General features: G+C 53.6%; 1 protein-coding gene across 1 annotated transcript; it reads right to left on the bottom strand.

Annotated features, from left to right (window-relative positions):
• Positions 1 to 2,678: 2,678 nt before the first annotated feature.
• On the bottom strand, positions 2,679 to 14,476 carry IP6K3 (inositol hexakisphosphate kinase 3). The gene is made up of 5 exons (XM_044255136.1): positions 14,206 to 14,476; positions 8,564 to 8,768; positions 7,188 to 7,363; positions 5,854 to 6,029; positions 2,679 to 4,114 (listed from the first exon to the last, which is right to left on the bottom strand). Exons 1-5 carry the CDS (start codon positions 14,402 to 14,404, stop codon positions 3,683 to 3,685), a joined length of 1,188 nt encoding a protein of 395 aa, XP_044111071.1. The 5' UTR covers positions 14,405 to 14,476; the 3' UTR covers positions 2,679 to 3,682.
• Positions 14,477 to 15,000: the final 524 nt, after the last annotated feature.

The raw sequence follows: 15,000 nt of genomic DNA, 5'->3' as shown, positions 1-15,000 counted from the left end.
CTGCCCCTCCACGTCCTCACTCATTCTTTATGTCTCTCCTTCTCCCTCCTTAAATTAGGTATCAATTCGACTTGAGGATTTTGGAGGTCATAACAGACTGGCTAGCTTCTCATCAAACCCAGTTCCTTTTCCAGGCATATGGTTAAACGACATCTCAGCCTGCTGGCATCTGGGCAGGGTCCATGGCTGGTTCTTGCCTCTAGAATGGGGGTGTGCCTCCTGGGTGCCGTCTGACTTTCAGGCCTCATGGTCGACTGGAGGTGCTGGAGTTACGAGATGGAAGGTTCGTGGGTGACCGTGCAGAGCTGAGGCCCTTTCTCTGCTGACCAAACCCAACTGGAATGCAAAGCTACTGTTGCTTGGGGATTGTTTGTTGTAACAGTTAGTCCAACCTGACTAACACCCCTGTGTTTCTTAATTCAGAAGAGAGCTCCCCAGTTTGGGGGAGGGAAGGCCAGGCGGGAGGATGCCCTTCCAGGCTTCTGGACAAGAGGGAGTGGTAGAAGCAGAAGGTTTGGAGGTCCCTGACTGTCCTCAGTGCTGGGCTTTCTCCATTTTCATCTTAATCTCTCCTGGTGCCTTCACATCAACCCTGCAGCCAGTCCCGACCCTGCCGTTCCCTGAGCAAAATGCTTGATTACTTTTGCTTTGTTTGTCCCTAATGCTTGCCTTCTTGATCACCTCTCAGTCTTGCCTCCCTTTCAAGGCACAGCTCAGACACCACCTCTGTCATCTCCCCATGTGGCACTGAGACCTCACTGTCTCTCCTGGCCAGCACTCTGGATGGCTGAGCAAACGGCTCCCAGGCCTTGTTGAAGCACTCCTGATATTTTCACATGAGGGTCTTCATCTTCTCATTAAGTCATAAGGTTTTTTCAGGATAATGACCTGACCCTCACCCTTCCTTTTTTCTTGCCTAGGTCCCAGCACTGGGCCATATGTACCGCGTGCTCGGAGAATATTCCTTGGTTGGATGAATGGAGGGAAGGAAGGACAGATTAATGTAATCACAAACACATGAGCTCCTCAGCCAGATTGTCAAGTGTCTCCACCCTCTGGGCTCACTCCGTTTCTCTCTTCTTTGCTCTACTACTCCCAGCCACCAAACCCCCGTTCTGGATGGGTTGGTCTGTCCACAGTCTACTGAGCAGGCTGGTCTTCTCCTTCCCTCCGCTCAGCCAGCCCCTTATCCATTCTTGTCACTGTTCAGGGCCTAAGTGAAGTCTCACCTCCTTCAGAAACCTCCACAGACAGTTTTTGTGATGAGGGTCGGCTGTCAGGTGATGTGTATTTCTCTGTTGGCTGTGGGCTGACCTCTTCAGCGTGTAGGACTGATCCTCTGTACCACACAGATGAGTCCTCTGTATCCCAGGGTACTGTCTCTGTATGGTTTGTTATCAGATCATGTGCAGAACCTTTGCCTCCTTGCCTAGAATCTTCACTCCCAAGTGCTGGATCTTCGCCAGTGCTTGGCAAAAAGATCAGCAGGGGAGAGCTGCCTAGTTTGGTGTATACTTGCCGGGTACTGGATATTTAGGGCCCCCTCACCTCTTTTGCCATTTGAACGTGAACTCTCTCTGACGATCAAATATATCCATGCCTGCCATCTTCTCTTCTCGTACCTCTCTGTTCTTGGCCTGGGTTTGCAGTGCTTGGGTGGACTCATTCAGCTGAGTCAGGAAAACCTTGTGCACATTTCCAGACAGCAGCAACCCCTCTGAGCCCGGGGGTCTGGGAAGCACAGCCTGGAACCAGCTTTGCGCCTCGTAGCAAACTGCACTTTTGTTGGCTACATCCTCTGGGGCATGTGGGGGTTTGGTCTGGACCTGGAGGGATTGGCAGAGTGGGGAGAAGGGCTCCTGTGAAGGGCGTTGTTGGATAAAGGAGGAACTGAGGGAAGATGGGTCACATGGATGGGTGAGTGTGGCACAGTTACGGACATGGGCCAACCAGCCCTAAAAGACTTCCATTCTAGCTGACGCTCGTCCTTGCCCCCTGCTGCCCCCCCGACCCCCATCCTCAGGTAGGTCCCACAGCGCCCAGGGCTGAGAACGGGGCCAGGAAGCAGAAGTTTTGGACTTAGTTGAAGCAGATTTTCAAGCAAGGAAGTGGCATAGTAAAAGCAATATTTAGGGCTCCATTTTGTCATTAGCAAATATTTAGTTTTCGGCTGACTTCCTTTTTGCCACCCAATGTACTTTGACTCAATTCTCCCACCATGGGTGCAGAAAATGCAAATTAATCATGTCGTTACCTCAGCCAAACATAATTAGGGAAGTTAACTTGCTTCGAAATCCATATAATGTATCCTACAATTAAACAACAACAAAAATATATATATATATTTTTTAATCCAGGACTCTTTCCTTCTGTGAGTGTGGCTTTTTTGAAGGTTGATTGTAATTAGCCAGGAGAATATAAAAATTATTTGACTTTGCATTGTAGAAAGTTTAGATAAAAGGACAACTTATGAGGTCTGGTACGTGCCTTGTAGATACATGGAAATATTTGATTAGCTCCCATTTCCCCCCTGGGAGCCCCAAAGGATTGCAGGAGATCGGTGAACTGTTCTAGTTACCCATAAAGTGGAAATGCCATACAGTGTGATCATCAGAATAAACAAACAGAAAGAGTAATAAGGTACACCAAATAATCACTGGTGACCTCAGCAATTTTATTAACAAATTTATTTCCCTAATTGGGTAACGTATCTTCGTGCTCGACTCAAGGGCATTGTAATAGGTTTCCACGAGGCAGAAGAAGGAATTAATTAGAACTGTTTGCTCTTTGTTCCGTATTTACACTTGTCCACCAGTCTTGTAAACATTGCGCCTGGATTGCTTGGCCCTTCAGGCTTCTCTCTCCCGACTCCCCACCCCGCCCCCAAAATAAATAAATAGAAAGCGGATAGTGTGATTTAACAGCATTGCTCATCCTTTCGGCAGCCCCCCTGCCACCAGAACTGCGGTTTATGAGCTGGTTTGTGGCCAGAACTGCACAGAGGCATCACTTCCAATAGGTACCCAGAAGTCTAGAAAGAGACCCTCATCTCCTCAGGCAGAAATGGAGAACCCAAGGGCTCGATTTGCCAGGACTGTGTGGTTTGCTCTTGCCCATTCAGACCCTGGGTAGGAAGCTGGCGAGACGGGCAGATCAGTCCCATGTGTTCCTGCCCCACCGAAATGCCTCCTAGGAAGGTAAGAGACAGTCATTCGTGAGCTCTGTCTGCTCTTGGGGTGGGCTGCCTGTGTGAGCAGAAAAAACCATTCACTCGTGACCTCACTCTTCTGGTCTTCTTCAAGTAGAGTTTTTTGCCTCATAGCTTGCCAAGACGTCAGCACAACAACAAAAAAGCATTTTTCAACGCAAATTCTCTAGAATCTTACTGTAACGCTGGCTTCTCCCTCATGCCACAGCCCTCCAGTGTACTCCATGATGGTGCCATTCCACTCTGGCTGTCCAGCCTTGGATAACCGGCATTAGCAGAAGATGCCAGAGGATGTGAACTTACCTCCAGAGCTAGTTTCTGTAGCAGCCATTAATATCCTCTGCCCTGTGTGGCTCTTGAATGTGGCTAGCATTATCACAAAAAGACATCTGACCGTGTCTGGAGTACCCTGGATACCAGTAGGTCCCTTGTGAGAACTATACTCTAGAAAAATCTGGATAGGCCCAACAAGCCTCATTCTCCGTCTTGAATGTCCTGCAGGATCTGGATGAGGTTCTCTAGGCCAAAAATATAGCCTGGATCTGGTCCGTCGTAAGAGGTGCGCTCGTCCCAGGAGCCTTTGTATGTTGTGTGGGCAAAGTCGATCATCCGGATGTCAACTTTGCTGACACCTCCAGAAGAGCTGCCGTGGACCGTCCTTTCTGGTGGCTCCTGCCCATCATAGATGATGAGGAGAGAGCTGGAGTAGAACCGGTAGGAACTCTGGCTCCTAATGACCGAGAGGAGGGCACGGAGCTGGCACTGGATGGGCTCCAGGAGCTCCATCCGGAGGCGGGTTCCGTCATGCAGGAACTGATGGAGGGCCTGTCGGAAGCCCTCGACAGAGAGTTTTCTTCCATAGTACTTGTCTTTGCAGAGAAAGTGCTTCTTATCAACTTGATAAACCTGATAATAAAAAAAGAAAGAAAACGTGAAGAATTGCCAACTCAAGAGAAAGCTTGCCACTGCTGTGGTTGCAGGGTTACAAGCTAGCTTGATATATAAACAGATTTCCGGGAGATGCAGGGCAGGAATGGCTGAAATGAATGGAAGGATGATCTTCCATCAAGCGCCAGGGGAACTTTCACATTTTAAAATGCTTTCTCTGCAAGCCCTTAATAAGAATCCAAGGTCTACATATCCTTCACCCCATGAAGGTGACCCTCCACCCGTAACAAAAAGCTCTGGATCGCCTTTGCTGTAAATTTCTAGTGTCATCCAAATCGTGATTTAAACCCTGGCTCCTGGCCTTCTTCAATTCAAATATTAGCAAACCCAAGCTAGAACGCTTTAGCAGGAATCTGAGATCGCAGCCAATGGCCTTGGAAAGCCAACTAGATTCAATTTTCCGCAGTAAAGTTTGTAAAGTCCTTTCTCTGCAGATTCTAAGGAAACCGTCACGGCTTTTGGGGTAGAGCAGGGTTGACTGAAGATAAAATGATAAGAAGATAGGCTGGATGAGGAAGGGATGGGGTTTTCCAGCAGCCAGTGCTGCTGAGGAGAACCTGGATGGAACGGGGAAGAGGTTCGTAGCAGCTCTGCAGGGCTGGTGGCTCCTACTTGGCACCAGCTCCTCCCCCCCCCCCCCCGTCATGTCTTGGCCACCAGAAGGAAGCAGATGGAGAAGATGCTGATGGGGGGACAGTGGCAGCTGCTCCCATTCATTCAGAGGCTGTACTGAGGCCAGTGGCTGGCGTGGCCATGACTTGGCTTACTTCTGTCTGGCACACCTGGAAAGGGCAGCCCATATGTGGCCAAGACAGTTTCTCAAGTCTTTCCCGCCTTCAGATTACGTGGTATGTGTATGGAAAACCAGTGTAGGGAAAAAAAAAAATCAGAAGGCTATGCTAGACTTGCTTTGGAGGGCGGGAGATGGGCTGTTAAATTAGCCATCATAAACACATGACACTTGTCACTATCTAAATAAATCAGATCGTTTTCAGAAGATTGGAGGTCCGGAGAGAGATTCCGTTTACACCCCAAATCATCACACTCCATTCTCTTGAGGACTGCATTCCAAGCCTTCCGAGGGACATCTGTGCAACAAATTTATAGACTCCACTTCCAGCTTCAAGGGGTGGCAGTTTCAATTAAGGAAAGCCTCAACGTGTACCATCAAATCAGTGTCTGGTTTTGCTTTGAGGAGATAGACGGTAAGAGCAAACGAGTGGGGGAAAGTTGATTTCTTCCGGTTCTGCAGCCCCTGCCATGAGCCACGTCAGCTGCAAAAATGGGGTAGAGTCTGGGCAATAAAAAAAATTAACTGTTCCTTTGCCTCAGCTGAGCAGGCCACGACCTTCTCACTTCTTTAACCAGAACAGACAGCAAAAAACCCCCAGAAGACAAGGAGTAGGAATTCGAAGAGCAGAGTGCCTTATGGCCCCTGAGAAGGAGAGTGTTCAGCTCTACCCTTCCAGAGACCAAGGAAGCCACGGAGTGCACAGAGAAGCTCTTTTTCTGTTCTCTCCCCAGCCCCTGCTCACACACTGTCACCAGAGGTCTGCTGTCCATGTGGACAGGCCCCACGTGGCCCCTGGGAAATTCCACCTACCGCAAACCCTCCTGTGTGGCTGGCTTTGTGGGCGGTGGTGTCGCAGTGGACACACCAGGACCCCCAGCCCCACGACGGGCCCTCTGCCGCCTACCTGCATCCCACAGATGCGCACACCCAGGCAGGCCGAGGTGCTCTGCGCGCACTTGTGCATGTGACGAGCCTTTTTCTCCTCAGATGCGTCATCCCCGTGCTGCCGGGTCCCCATCTTCAGGTCCAGGATACAGGGGTGCTTGTACTGTGACACGACATTTTCCAGCAGCAGAAACCCTGGTCAGGCTAAGTTCAGGAAGGCTCTGTGGACTGGAAAGCTGTGGCCCCTATGGAGGCAGTTCGCACGGCCCCATGACTGCCCGGGACCCCCTTATCAGAGTGCCATTCCTTCTCCCCCTGCTTCGCACGGACAAGCCCATCACCCCTCTTAAGAATGCAAAGTATTAGCCTAGCAGGCTGCTTTAAGAAGTCCATTTATTTAGGGGGAGTTTATGACTCCGGGAGCTTCTTCTCCTTTTCCTTTCTGCTCCGAGGTTGAAATTTAAATGCAGGCGTGAAATCCCTGGCAGGCCATGCCCAATTTACATTTTACGGCAGAAAATCATAAGGCTAAAACCTTGAGTCACTGAATGGGCCAGTACCTTTTGGGAGAAGTGGGTTGATGTTAGCTTTGGAGATGAGTTGCAGGAATATTAATTTCAGCAGAGTAATTATCCTGCAAAAGCTTCTTAGGGATTAGGGTTGCAGATGTGTCTTAGTAAATACTGTGGAACCAGTCACCCGTTTGCAGGAAGGAGCCCAGCATTGACAAAGGGGTATTTCAAGCCTAAATGTACTCACTGAGAACATGGCAGCCTGAGGTGGTAGTGGGGAGTGCCTCCCCTAAGAGTCTCCCTCTCGGGCACTGCCCTGAGGGGGCACTGCACCCCCACACCCCATCAGCTCCACAGGGAGACATCTGCCGGGAGAATTTGGAGCGCTAGAAGGGAGGCTGGGGTGTGGGGAACCCACCCAGCCCTCTGAGCCCCCTGCCACCCCCGCCCAGCATGGCTGTCGTAGTTCCTGTCTGCCAACAGACACCCTCAGCCCAGCCCCTCTGCCCAGGTGGGAGCAGCGACACAGCCAGCGGCCTGGCCATGGGCATTGTGTTCAGCTTAATTCCCAGTCCGACTTCCCCCATAATCTCTGATTTTCTTTTTCTTTTTTCTTTCTTTTTTTATTTTTTGGAGGGATTAGATATCTTCTAGGTCCCAGATTTGAGGGCTTGTGCCTCGATGTCTCCCTTGAACTTGTCTCTCCCTGCCCCCCCCATCCTGGCACCCATGTCTGTGTCTCCCCCTCCCGGCCCTGCTCCCCTGTCTGCCTGTCTTTGTCACCCCCTTCCTCCCGCCGCCCTGGCCTCTGACAGGCAGCAGGGAGTGCCGGCAAGGATACGGTGCCGCTGGTTCTCCGGGTACTCGGTGCACAGGCGGGTCAGGTGGGCCTGGTGGCACTGCAGTCCCCATGGGTTAAAGCTCCTCCTCTCAGCCTGGTTCCCTTTAGCGTCTTCCATGACTGTGGAGACTGGGGCATTGAGATGGAACTCGGACCTCAAGAGCGACGTGGCGGGTCTGTGGGAGAGGGAAGCACACGGCAGTCAGAGCAGCCATGGCCAGCAGCCGTGGCCGGAGGGCTGGGTGTAGGTGCCCGTCCCTCGGACAGGGCTCTCCTGGGCTGGGCTCTGATGCAGACAGCCCCTAGCTGCTCTCCACGCTGCCTACAGGGCCTCAGAGTGCCCCTGCTGCCCCATTCAGGCCTTGGGCACCAGATCGGGCCACATTGCAGCCCTGGCAGGCGTCTCTCCGAACCCCAGAAGAATTCATTAGAGCCTGGAGCCTCCTCAGAGGGCTGAGGTGGTTTAAGTTCACTCATAAGTGATCTGAATTCCTCTTGCACTCTCGAGGTGATGCAGTGTGGGGACCGCAACCCTTCCTGGAATCAGAAGGCTGGGGTTTTAGGCTGTGAGTGTGTTGTGGCACTATTTCCTTGAGACCTCAAAATGCCCTTAGGGCCGGGAATCCTGCATCTTTGGTCTGCCCTCTCTCTAGTCCTCTGCATCTCGGCTTCCCCATCTGTGAAATGGTGATAATATGTACCGGCTTCCTGATTCTGAGCCAAGAGAACGTAATTAGATCTGCTGTGCTCCTTGGGGGAAAGGAGGCACTTTCATTGTATTAGCTCCCTTTTGTTTCCTATAAATGTTTTGTAAGTCCCCAGGGGTCCTTTTCATCTGAGAAAGGTCAGCTAACATTATCAGAGAGGTTTTGGAGACTTCTCTGGGAACTTGGGTGCCCTGAGCTGCCTGGTCTCTGAGATCCCACGGTGGGGGTGAGGGGTGCAGGGGGATTGTGTTGACCTCTCTCCTAGTCCCTTCCTGACTGCTGGGGAATGGTGACTTCGGACTGCCATTAGCCATTTCTCCCTTGCGTCAACTTCTCTGGGTTTCTGTATTCCCCCCACCCCCACCCGGAGATACTGCACGGTCTCCGTAAAATAAGTATTTAATTAAACAAGTATGTGCTGAAATGCCTGTTCCGTATAGGACCCTGTGTATGTGGCAGCTTCTGAGATAAATACATTGTGGAGTCCCCCCTCTGAAACCACATAAAGGAAAACTCATGCCTTCCTTTGGTCGCCTGGATGTTTCTAGAAGGAGATTCCTGGGAATGTGTCACTTCCTCGGCCCTGTTGGGAAGCTGTGGGCCTTGGCGCAGGTGGGAGCAGAGCTGGTCCCTGCTAGGTTAGCTGTCATCCTGCCATGTGGCCCTCACCTCTCCTCGAGCGAGTGCGCCAGCTGCCACTGGACGAGGGGGTGGGCGCCACCACTGCTGCCGGTGGTCTGCTGGAGCGTCTGCCATATTGCCACTGCCGCCGATTCCGTGGAGACCTTGAAGGGCCCCCGGTTCTCCTTCAGCGGGGTGGCCACCAGGCTGAGATGGCCTCGGCTGTCTTTTTGGAGGTGCACCGTGATGGTGCCTGCAGAGCACACAGAGGGAGGGGAAGGGGGAAACCAGATGGAATTTACCTGGTGGACATGTTGCAAGGCGTGACATCCTTCTGAATTGCAGTTTAAGGGCACTGATCAACACCCCCCCCTTCCCTAACTGCTTTCTCAAGGAAGAGCTACAGGGACTGTTCCAAAATGAGCCCAGGGCCGCGGAGCCTGCAGAAAATAGCCTTGGGCTGGACAGGGCGTTAGCTCTCCTTCCCTGTATCTCTCTGCCCTTTTGAGCTTTGAACAAAGCCAGCCCCGTACATTTTGTTCTCACCTTCTGGTTCCTTGGTGCACACTGGCACCTTCCCAGGCACAACAGAGCTGTTCCAGTGGGGCCCAACCCAGGGTCATTGGAGCCGGTCTTCCGCCAAGAGGGCCCCTGAGCCTCAGGGAGGCCGTGAGGGAAGTTGGGGCCCATCCCATAACTTCCCTGTGCCTCCTTCATCATCCTTTCTCTCTCCCTTCCCATTCTGTCTGACCAGCTTCTTCCAGGAAGCCTGCCTCAGACACCCTTCCTGGGCTTGGCCTCTTTGTCCCCATCCTTTAGACCTCTCCCATATCCACCATCCTGGCTTCAACACGGATGCCCGCCATCTCCTTCATTTAGACCCACAGCCTATGAATATTACTGACAGAACATGGTTCTCTGATAGAAAACAGGAGGCTGCTGGGATTTCTCCAGCTACGGTAACTCCTGCCCATCGAGTTTGTAATCAAGGCATAGGAGCCCGCTCTGGTGGCTGCTTGTGAGCGTGGAGAGTGTGAGGAGACCCAGTGAACAAACATGCTAATTGGCTTCTCCGGGACAGGGGCCAGGTTGGGTAATTAGGTCTGGCATGCGTGTCAGCGGCTCCATGGTCACCCCTGTTGGATTTCTTGCTCTGGCGGCACAGTCCAGGCCTTCCCCCATGGGGCTCAGCATCTGCTCTAAATGGGTGCCCAGTCTCGCCCGAGTTCTGCTGGAGGTGGAGCTATGCTCTTGGCGGTGGCAGGGAGATAGCCCCACAGGTAGCTTTGGAGTCCTCGGTTCCCTGTTCTTCCTGCAGCTGATCCCTGACTGTTCCAGTGGCTCCTTCTCCCTCCAGGCCACCCGGCACCTGGCTCCACCCTGCTCTGTGCCTGGCAGGCTGACCCTGTGAAGTGCACCAGTGGTTTCAGTGCCCCTGATTTCCCAGGGGCTGGGCCAACGAAGGACATCGGCAGGAGATGGACTGGGGCCAGAGAAAGATCGAGGTGTTTATCTTCCTGGTTTCCTTCCTGCCACAGCATGGTCCTGTCCTTCTGCGGCCTCCCTCTCACTGGGTCGGTGACCCCATTCCCTTCAGGCCTAGGGGTGGTCACAGCCTTTCAGGGGTGCTGGTCCCTGCGTGCCTCATCACCCCCAGTTCCCTTAATCCCATGTGCATGTCTACGAGCCATCCTTTTGAAAACTCTCTTCATTTAAAGCCCGTTTGGCACTCCGCTTATTGCCTGCTGGGACTCTGACCTGGGTGGGGCTGCATGTGATCAGGTCCCTCTCAGGTCTTTATTTTCTCCCCTGCCACTTGGTCACTTTCTCAGCGCGAGTGGTAATTTTTGCTGAACCAGCGCTCAAGGCAGCTGATTTCCCTGCTTGCGTCCCTGCCCAGGCTGGTCAGTGCAGACGCTCATTTCCAGGGCTGCTCTCTAATTCAGCAAGTCGCTCTTCAGGGCCATCTGTGCCTAGCTCAGCGGCCTCTCTGGGCTAGTCCTGTCATCTCAGATTCCCAGTGCCCTAATTTCGCAGCCCGAGAGTGACATTCAGTTCTTTCCAGCTCCTTAAAAAAATTCTGCGTTGCCTCAGCTCATCTCAGGCCCCTGAATCTTGTGAATTAATAATGATACAACTAATAATACTATCCTTGAACCTGGCATTTTGTCGTTTACCTGAACCCAGGGGTTCCACCTGGGAGAATGGGGGGCTGATGGCAGGTCGGGGAAGGAACTGCAGTCATGCTAATCAGTGCCGTGTTCATCTGTTACCACTGAGTGACAGCAAGCCTGCGAGGCCCTTGCCTGTGGTCACGGGGACTCGGGGAGATGGAATGACTTGCCCAGGGTCACACAGTAAGGGGCGGAGCTCTGAGAAGGGCCACAGCAGACATGGCTATGGAAGAGGGAACAAGCTGTAACACGGAGCCAAGGACTTTATTGGGAAACTCCAGTGTTGTCATGCTGTGTTTACTTGTGTGTGGATGAGGAACGCTCCTGCTGTGTCCTCATCGCATTTGGTTCGGCCCTTCTGTTCCATGGGAGCGAACAGAGAAACCTGTTTTGAGAAGGTCATTGGTTCAGAGGGGTGGGAGTGCCAAGAAGCCTAAGGACGCGGCGTTTCTCTTGCCGTTCCTCTTTCTTCAGGCAGGAGGGCCACTCTGCTTGCTCCAGGGAGGGCCAACCTGGAAGCTGGCGCTGGCCCCAGAGCCCACCCCTCCACCGTGGGGAAAGGAGAGCGCGCTAGCCTCTGAGCTTGTCCTTGGGGAGCTTGGAGCCTCGTGGCTGCTGGGGAGTCCAGGACGGTGGGCCAGCCAAGGGCATGGCCCTTTTGGGTCTTTTGTAAAGTTCGGCTCACCCTCTGGCCTTTTCTGCTGTGGGACTGTGGGATTGGGACATGCTCACCAGAAACCACTGTCTTGGGGAGCCCCAGCCCAGAAGGCCTCCCTGGAAGGACAAGAAACGTGACCTTCTCCTGCTTCTCTAGGCTCCAGCTCTTGTCTGATCTCATCAGATCTGACTGCCTCAATAAATGGAGGCGAGGAGAGGTGCAAAATAACCCAAAACCAATAAAATCCAAAAATCATTTCTATTTCTCATATTGTCAGAGCTACCCAGCCAGACTTCGTGTCCCTGCCTCTCCGTCTTCCTGCACGCCTCTGGTTCTGTGTCTCCACCTGTCTTCTTCCCTCTCCCACATCTCTCTCCAGCTCAGCCCAGACTTTGCTCTGAAGCCCGAGATGCATAGCCGATTGCTGCCTTGCAGATGATCTCAGGTTGCTTCTCTAAACCGAAGCAGCCGGTCATTGGAATCCAGACGCGTTGGGGCTTGGCTTGGTTTTTAGTCAAGATTGTGCTGGTCCCAGCCTGGCTTCTGGCTTGCTTTGTGTGTCCATGGGAGCTAGGCCCAGAGGGACATGGGCCCCCCACACTCTGCCGCCTCTGCCTGGCTGGGGGTAAGTGGGGGACAGCCAGAGCTTTGCCTGCAGTCACGCCAGCCGGGCAGACAAGAGTGCTTACTGCCACAATTGCCATGCCCAGAGCATCTCAGCAATTTCGGCTTGGCCAAGCAGCTTCCCCAGCCTCCGGGAATGTTCTGTCATGTATTTATTTTTAAGCTCATGAGAGCATTTATTTGCCGGCGTGTATAATATGAATCTGGCTCGTCTGTTAACCAGCCAGACTTAGGAGTATGTCTTTGCTCACCCAAAGCTGACAGGTACACTGGGAGGCAGAGAGATGCAGGTCCAAAATGTTGTCCTGCCCAAGGAGCCCAGCAAAAGGTCTGGGCAAGCTCCTGGCATGGGGAGGCTAGCCTTGGGAGTGATGTCCCTGCCCAGCGCTCTCTGATTTCATCACAGTGCAGAGCAATGAGAAGGGAGAGGCTGTGCTCCATGGCACACAGTGGCCACTACAGAAACAGCCCCTCTCTGGGGGAAACCCCCTGTGGCAGGCTTGTGGGCATTCAAGTCCCCCTGACCCGAGGTCACTCATTGAGTGACTCTGGGTAAGGCACATCCCCTCCTTATTGGGCTAGATGACCCCCTGACCTAGCTTGGGAGGCAGGCTAGAGTAGGGGTCTGGACAGTAGACTAGTGCCCGAGAGTGCCCTGGAGGGGTGCCCCTCCTCCCTCAGAGGAATGGGCACTTGTAGACAGGACCCAGGGAGGGCTGGGGTCCTGGAATGGGGTCCTGGAGACCAAGCAGCCTCTTTCACTTTCCTGCTCTGCCTGTGGCTGCCCCGGCCATCTGCCTCAGCTCCAGAGCCATGTCCAACAGGCGTGAAATGCTGTGGGCAGGAGGCCCCCCCACGCGGGGTCCTGCCACCCCTTTGGTAGGTTGAGTTCCGTTGTGAAAGGACAGACATTCATTCCAGTGGGTGCTCTGACAACATGGGCAGTGACCCACAACGGATGGGCAACCCCGGCCTGTGGCCCCAGAGGCCCCAGGGGAGGCCTGCACAGGCCGCGCACCAGCCACCCGCCCCCCTCTCTCCCAGCATGTGGTGCTCACAGGCCTCATTTCAGACTCTCAGAAGGTCTTCGCAAGCCGGCACTGAAGCGGTGCTTGGGCTCAAGGCCTTGGCTCCCAACAGTGGGTCTCAGTCTGAATGCTGGATACAGATTCTTGGGCCCTGCCCTCAGGGGTTCTGGTTCATAGGAGTAGGGTTCTGGTTCATAGGAGCCTGGGAATCTGCATGTGAACCCCTATACCAGCCTTGGTCAGTCCCAGAGCACACTCTAAGAAACACCCACAGAGCTAGGCCCCATTTTTCCTTGTTATTTTGATCATTGAAATGCAAGTAAGTTTTTGACTGACTTGTTTGGATATTATCATTACTTTTACTGCAGATGCCTATTTGAGGGCAGAAGCTTGTAGTCACAACATTTAAAACCTTTAAAAGAGATCTTTTCTCTGGGGACTCGTCCCATTGAGGGGTTCAAGGCAGGCAATCTTGCCCTGAGCCCTGTGAGCCGCATTTACTGAAGGCTGGGTGTGGACAAAAGGCCTGCCTCGTGGATGCTGGCCAGCTGCCCAGAGGGCCTCTGCCTGGAGGCCCACAGATGGCGGCCCTCCCCAGCCAGCCTTCACCCTCCTGAACCCACCTTGCACTCAGATCTAGAACACACACAGCTCTGTGCCCCGCTTCCCCAGCTCTACCTGGAAGGCAGCCCATGGCCCCGGCTTGGCCACTAGGTGAGAATGAGGAATTCTTGTCTCTTAAACATGTCAGGTCCCTGCTCCTTCACGCCCTGACCCAGGCCTGAGGCTCCATCCATCCACCTGGGTCTCCAGATGGAGGGACAAGAGGCCGTGGCCCGCCCTGTCTTCCCCAGCCCCAGTCACAGGACCCAGCCATGGCACCCCTGAACCACAGAGCAGACTCCCTAGCAGAGCAGGGTGGGGCCGGGGTATCATTTCACCCCACGCTCGATTCCTCGAAGCCTAGTGCCTTGAGCTCGTTTGTAGGGATGCCAAATGGTATTAGACTCCAGGCCTGGAGGCTTGAAGAGTTCAGAGAAACTAGGACAGCGAGGGCCAGCCAGACTGTGGGGAGGGGGCCTGTCTCCATGGCAACCTGGGGAGGCGGTGGGGGTTGGGGGGTCGTCCAGGAGCCTGGCCTGCGATGGCGGCACAATGGCGCCACGATGGCACACAGAGCTGCAGCCGGCTGCCGGGGACACTCACCTTTGTACTGCGGGGTGAAGCGCTTCATGGCCAGAGGCAGAGACTCGTAGAACCTCTGCTCCTGGGAGATGAGAGGCTTGCACACGGTGTGCTCATCGTACTTCATCACGCTCAGGTGCCCCCCGACCTGGTGCAGGAAGGGCTCTAGCCGCACGCCCACTCTGGCCTCCCCAGCATCTGTGCTGTCCTGCACAACCATGTGTCCACGAGAGGAAGGCCTGGGCAGCTCCGGTACAGGGGGTGGGGCCGTCAGTGGGGCTCAGCTGTCTCCTTAGTGGCCTTGATCCCCGTCATAGCACAGCTGTCCCTCTGTCTGTTGGCCTGGGAGGGGGCCCCTGGAAAGCAGAGGAGGAAGGTGGAAATGGTGTGAGGGAGACAGGGTCCTGGGAGGAGTGGAAGGACACACAGTTCCCAGCCATGACCCACTGGTAGTTGAACAGACTGTACAGAGGCTTCCGTCACTTCTAGAATAATCCATTACAAGAAACTGGTACTGTGGTTGCTCTGGGGAGCCAGGATGAGAGATAGACTTCTCTGAACCCCATCCTGTTTAGCATTTTTGAAAAATCAAATAACACACACAACCGTAGGCTTCCAGAGTGCCGAGATTGTGTTTAACTCCTCATATCGTGTTTCCTGCCTGCTTTTGGGAACGTTGGTTGCAGGCCCAAGGAGAGAGCAAAGTTTCTGCTGTCAGGGTGCTTGGTCTCTCGCAGGGGCCTGGGGGCACAGCAAAGCTTTGGTTTTGTCAGCACAGCTGTGCACACCCGTCTGCATCACATCTTCAAGACATAA

The sequence above is a fragment of the Neovison vison genome, chromosome 1 (genome assembly GCF_020171115.1).
Source record: "Neovison vison isolate M4711 chromosome 1, ASM_NN_V1, whole genome shotgun sequence".
Taxonomy (NCBI): Eukaryota; Metazoa; Chordata; class Mammalia; order Carnivora; family Mustelidae; genus Neogale; species Neogale vison.
The sequence above is the reverse complement of the archived record's forward strand: the minus strand, read 5'-3'. Positions and strand labels throughout refer to the sequence as shown.

What these genes read in the sequence shown, in the direction of transcription:
- IP6K3 (XM_044255136.1), bottom strand. Translation starts at nt 14,404, where the DNA reads ATGGTTGTGCAGGACAGCACAGATGCTGGGGAGGCCAGAGTGGGCGTG. An exon ending in CTTCACCCCGCAGTACAAAG is followed by an intron (nt 8,769 to 14,205) that starts GTGAGTGTCCCC and finishes TGTGCTCTGCAG; the next exon opens with GCACCATCACGGTGCACCTC. An exon ending in GCGCACTCGCTCGAGGAGAG is followed by an intron (nt 7,364 to 8,563) that starts GTGAGGGCCACA and finishes CCTCTCCCACAG; the next exon opens with ACCCGCCACGTCGCTCTTGA.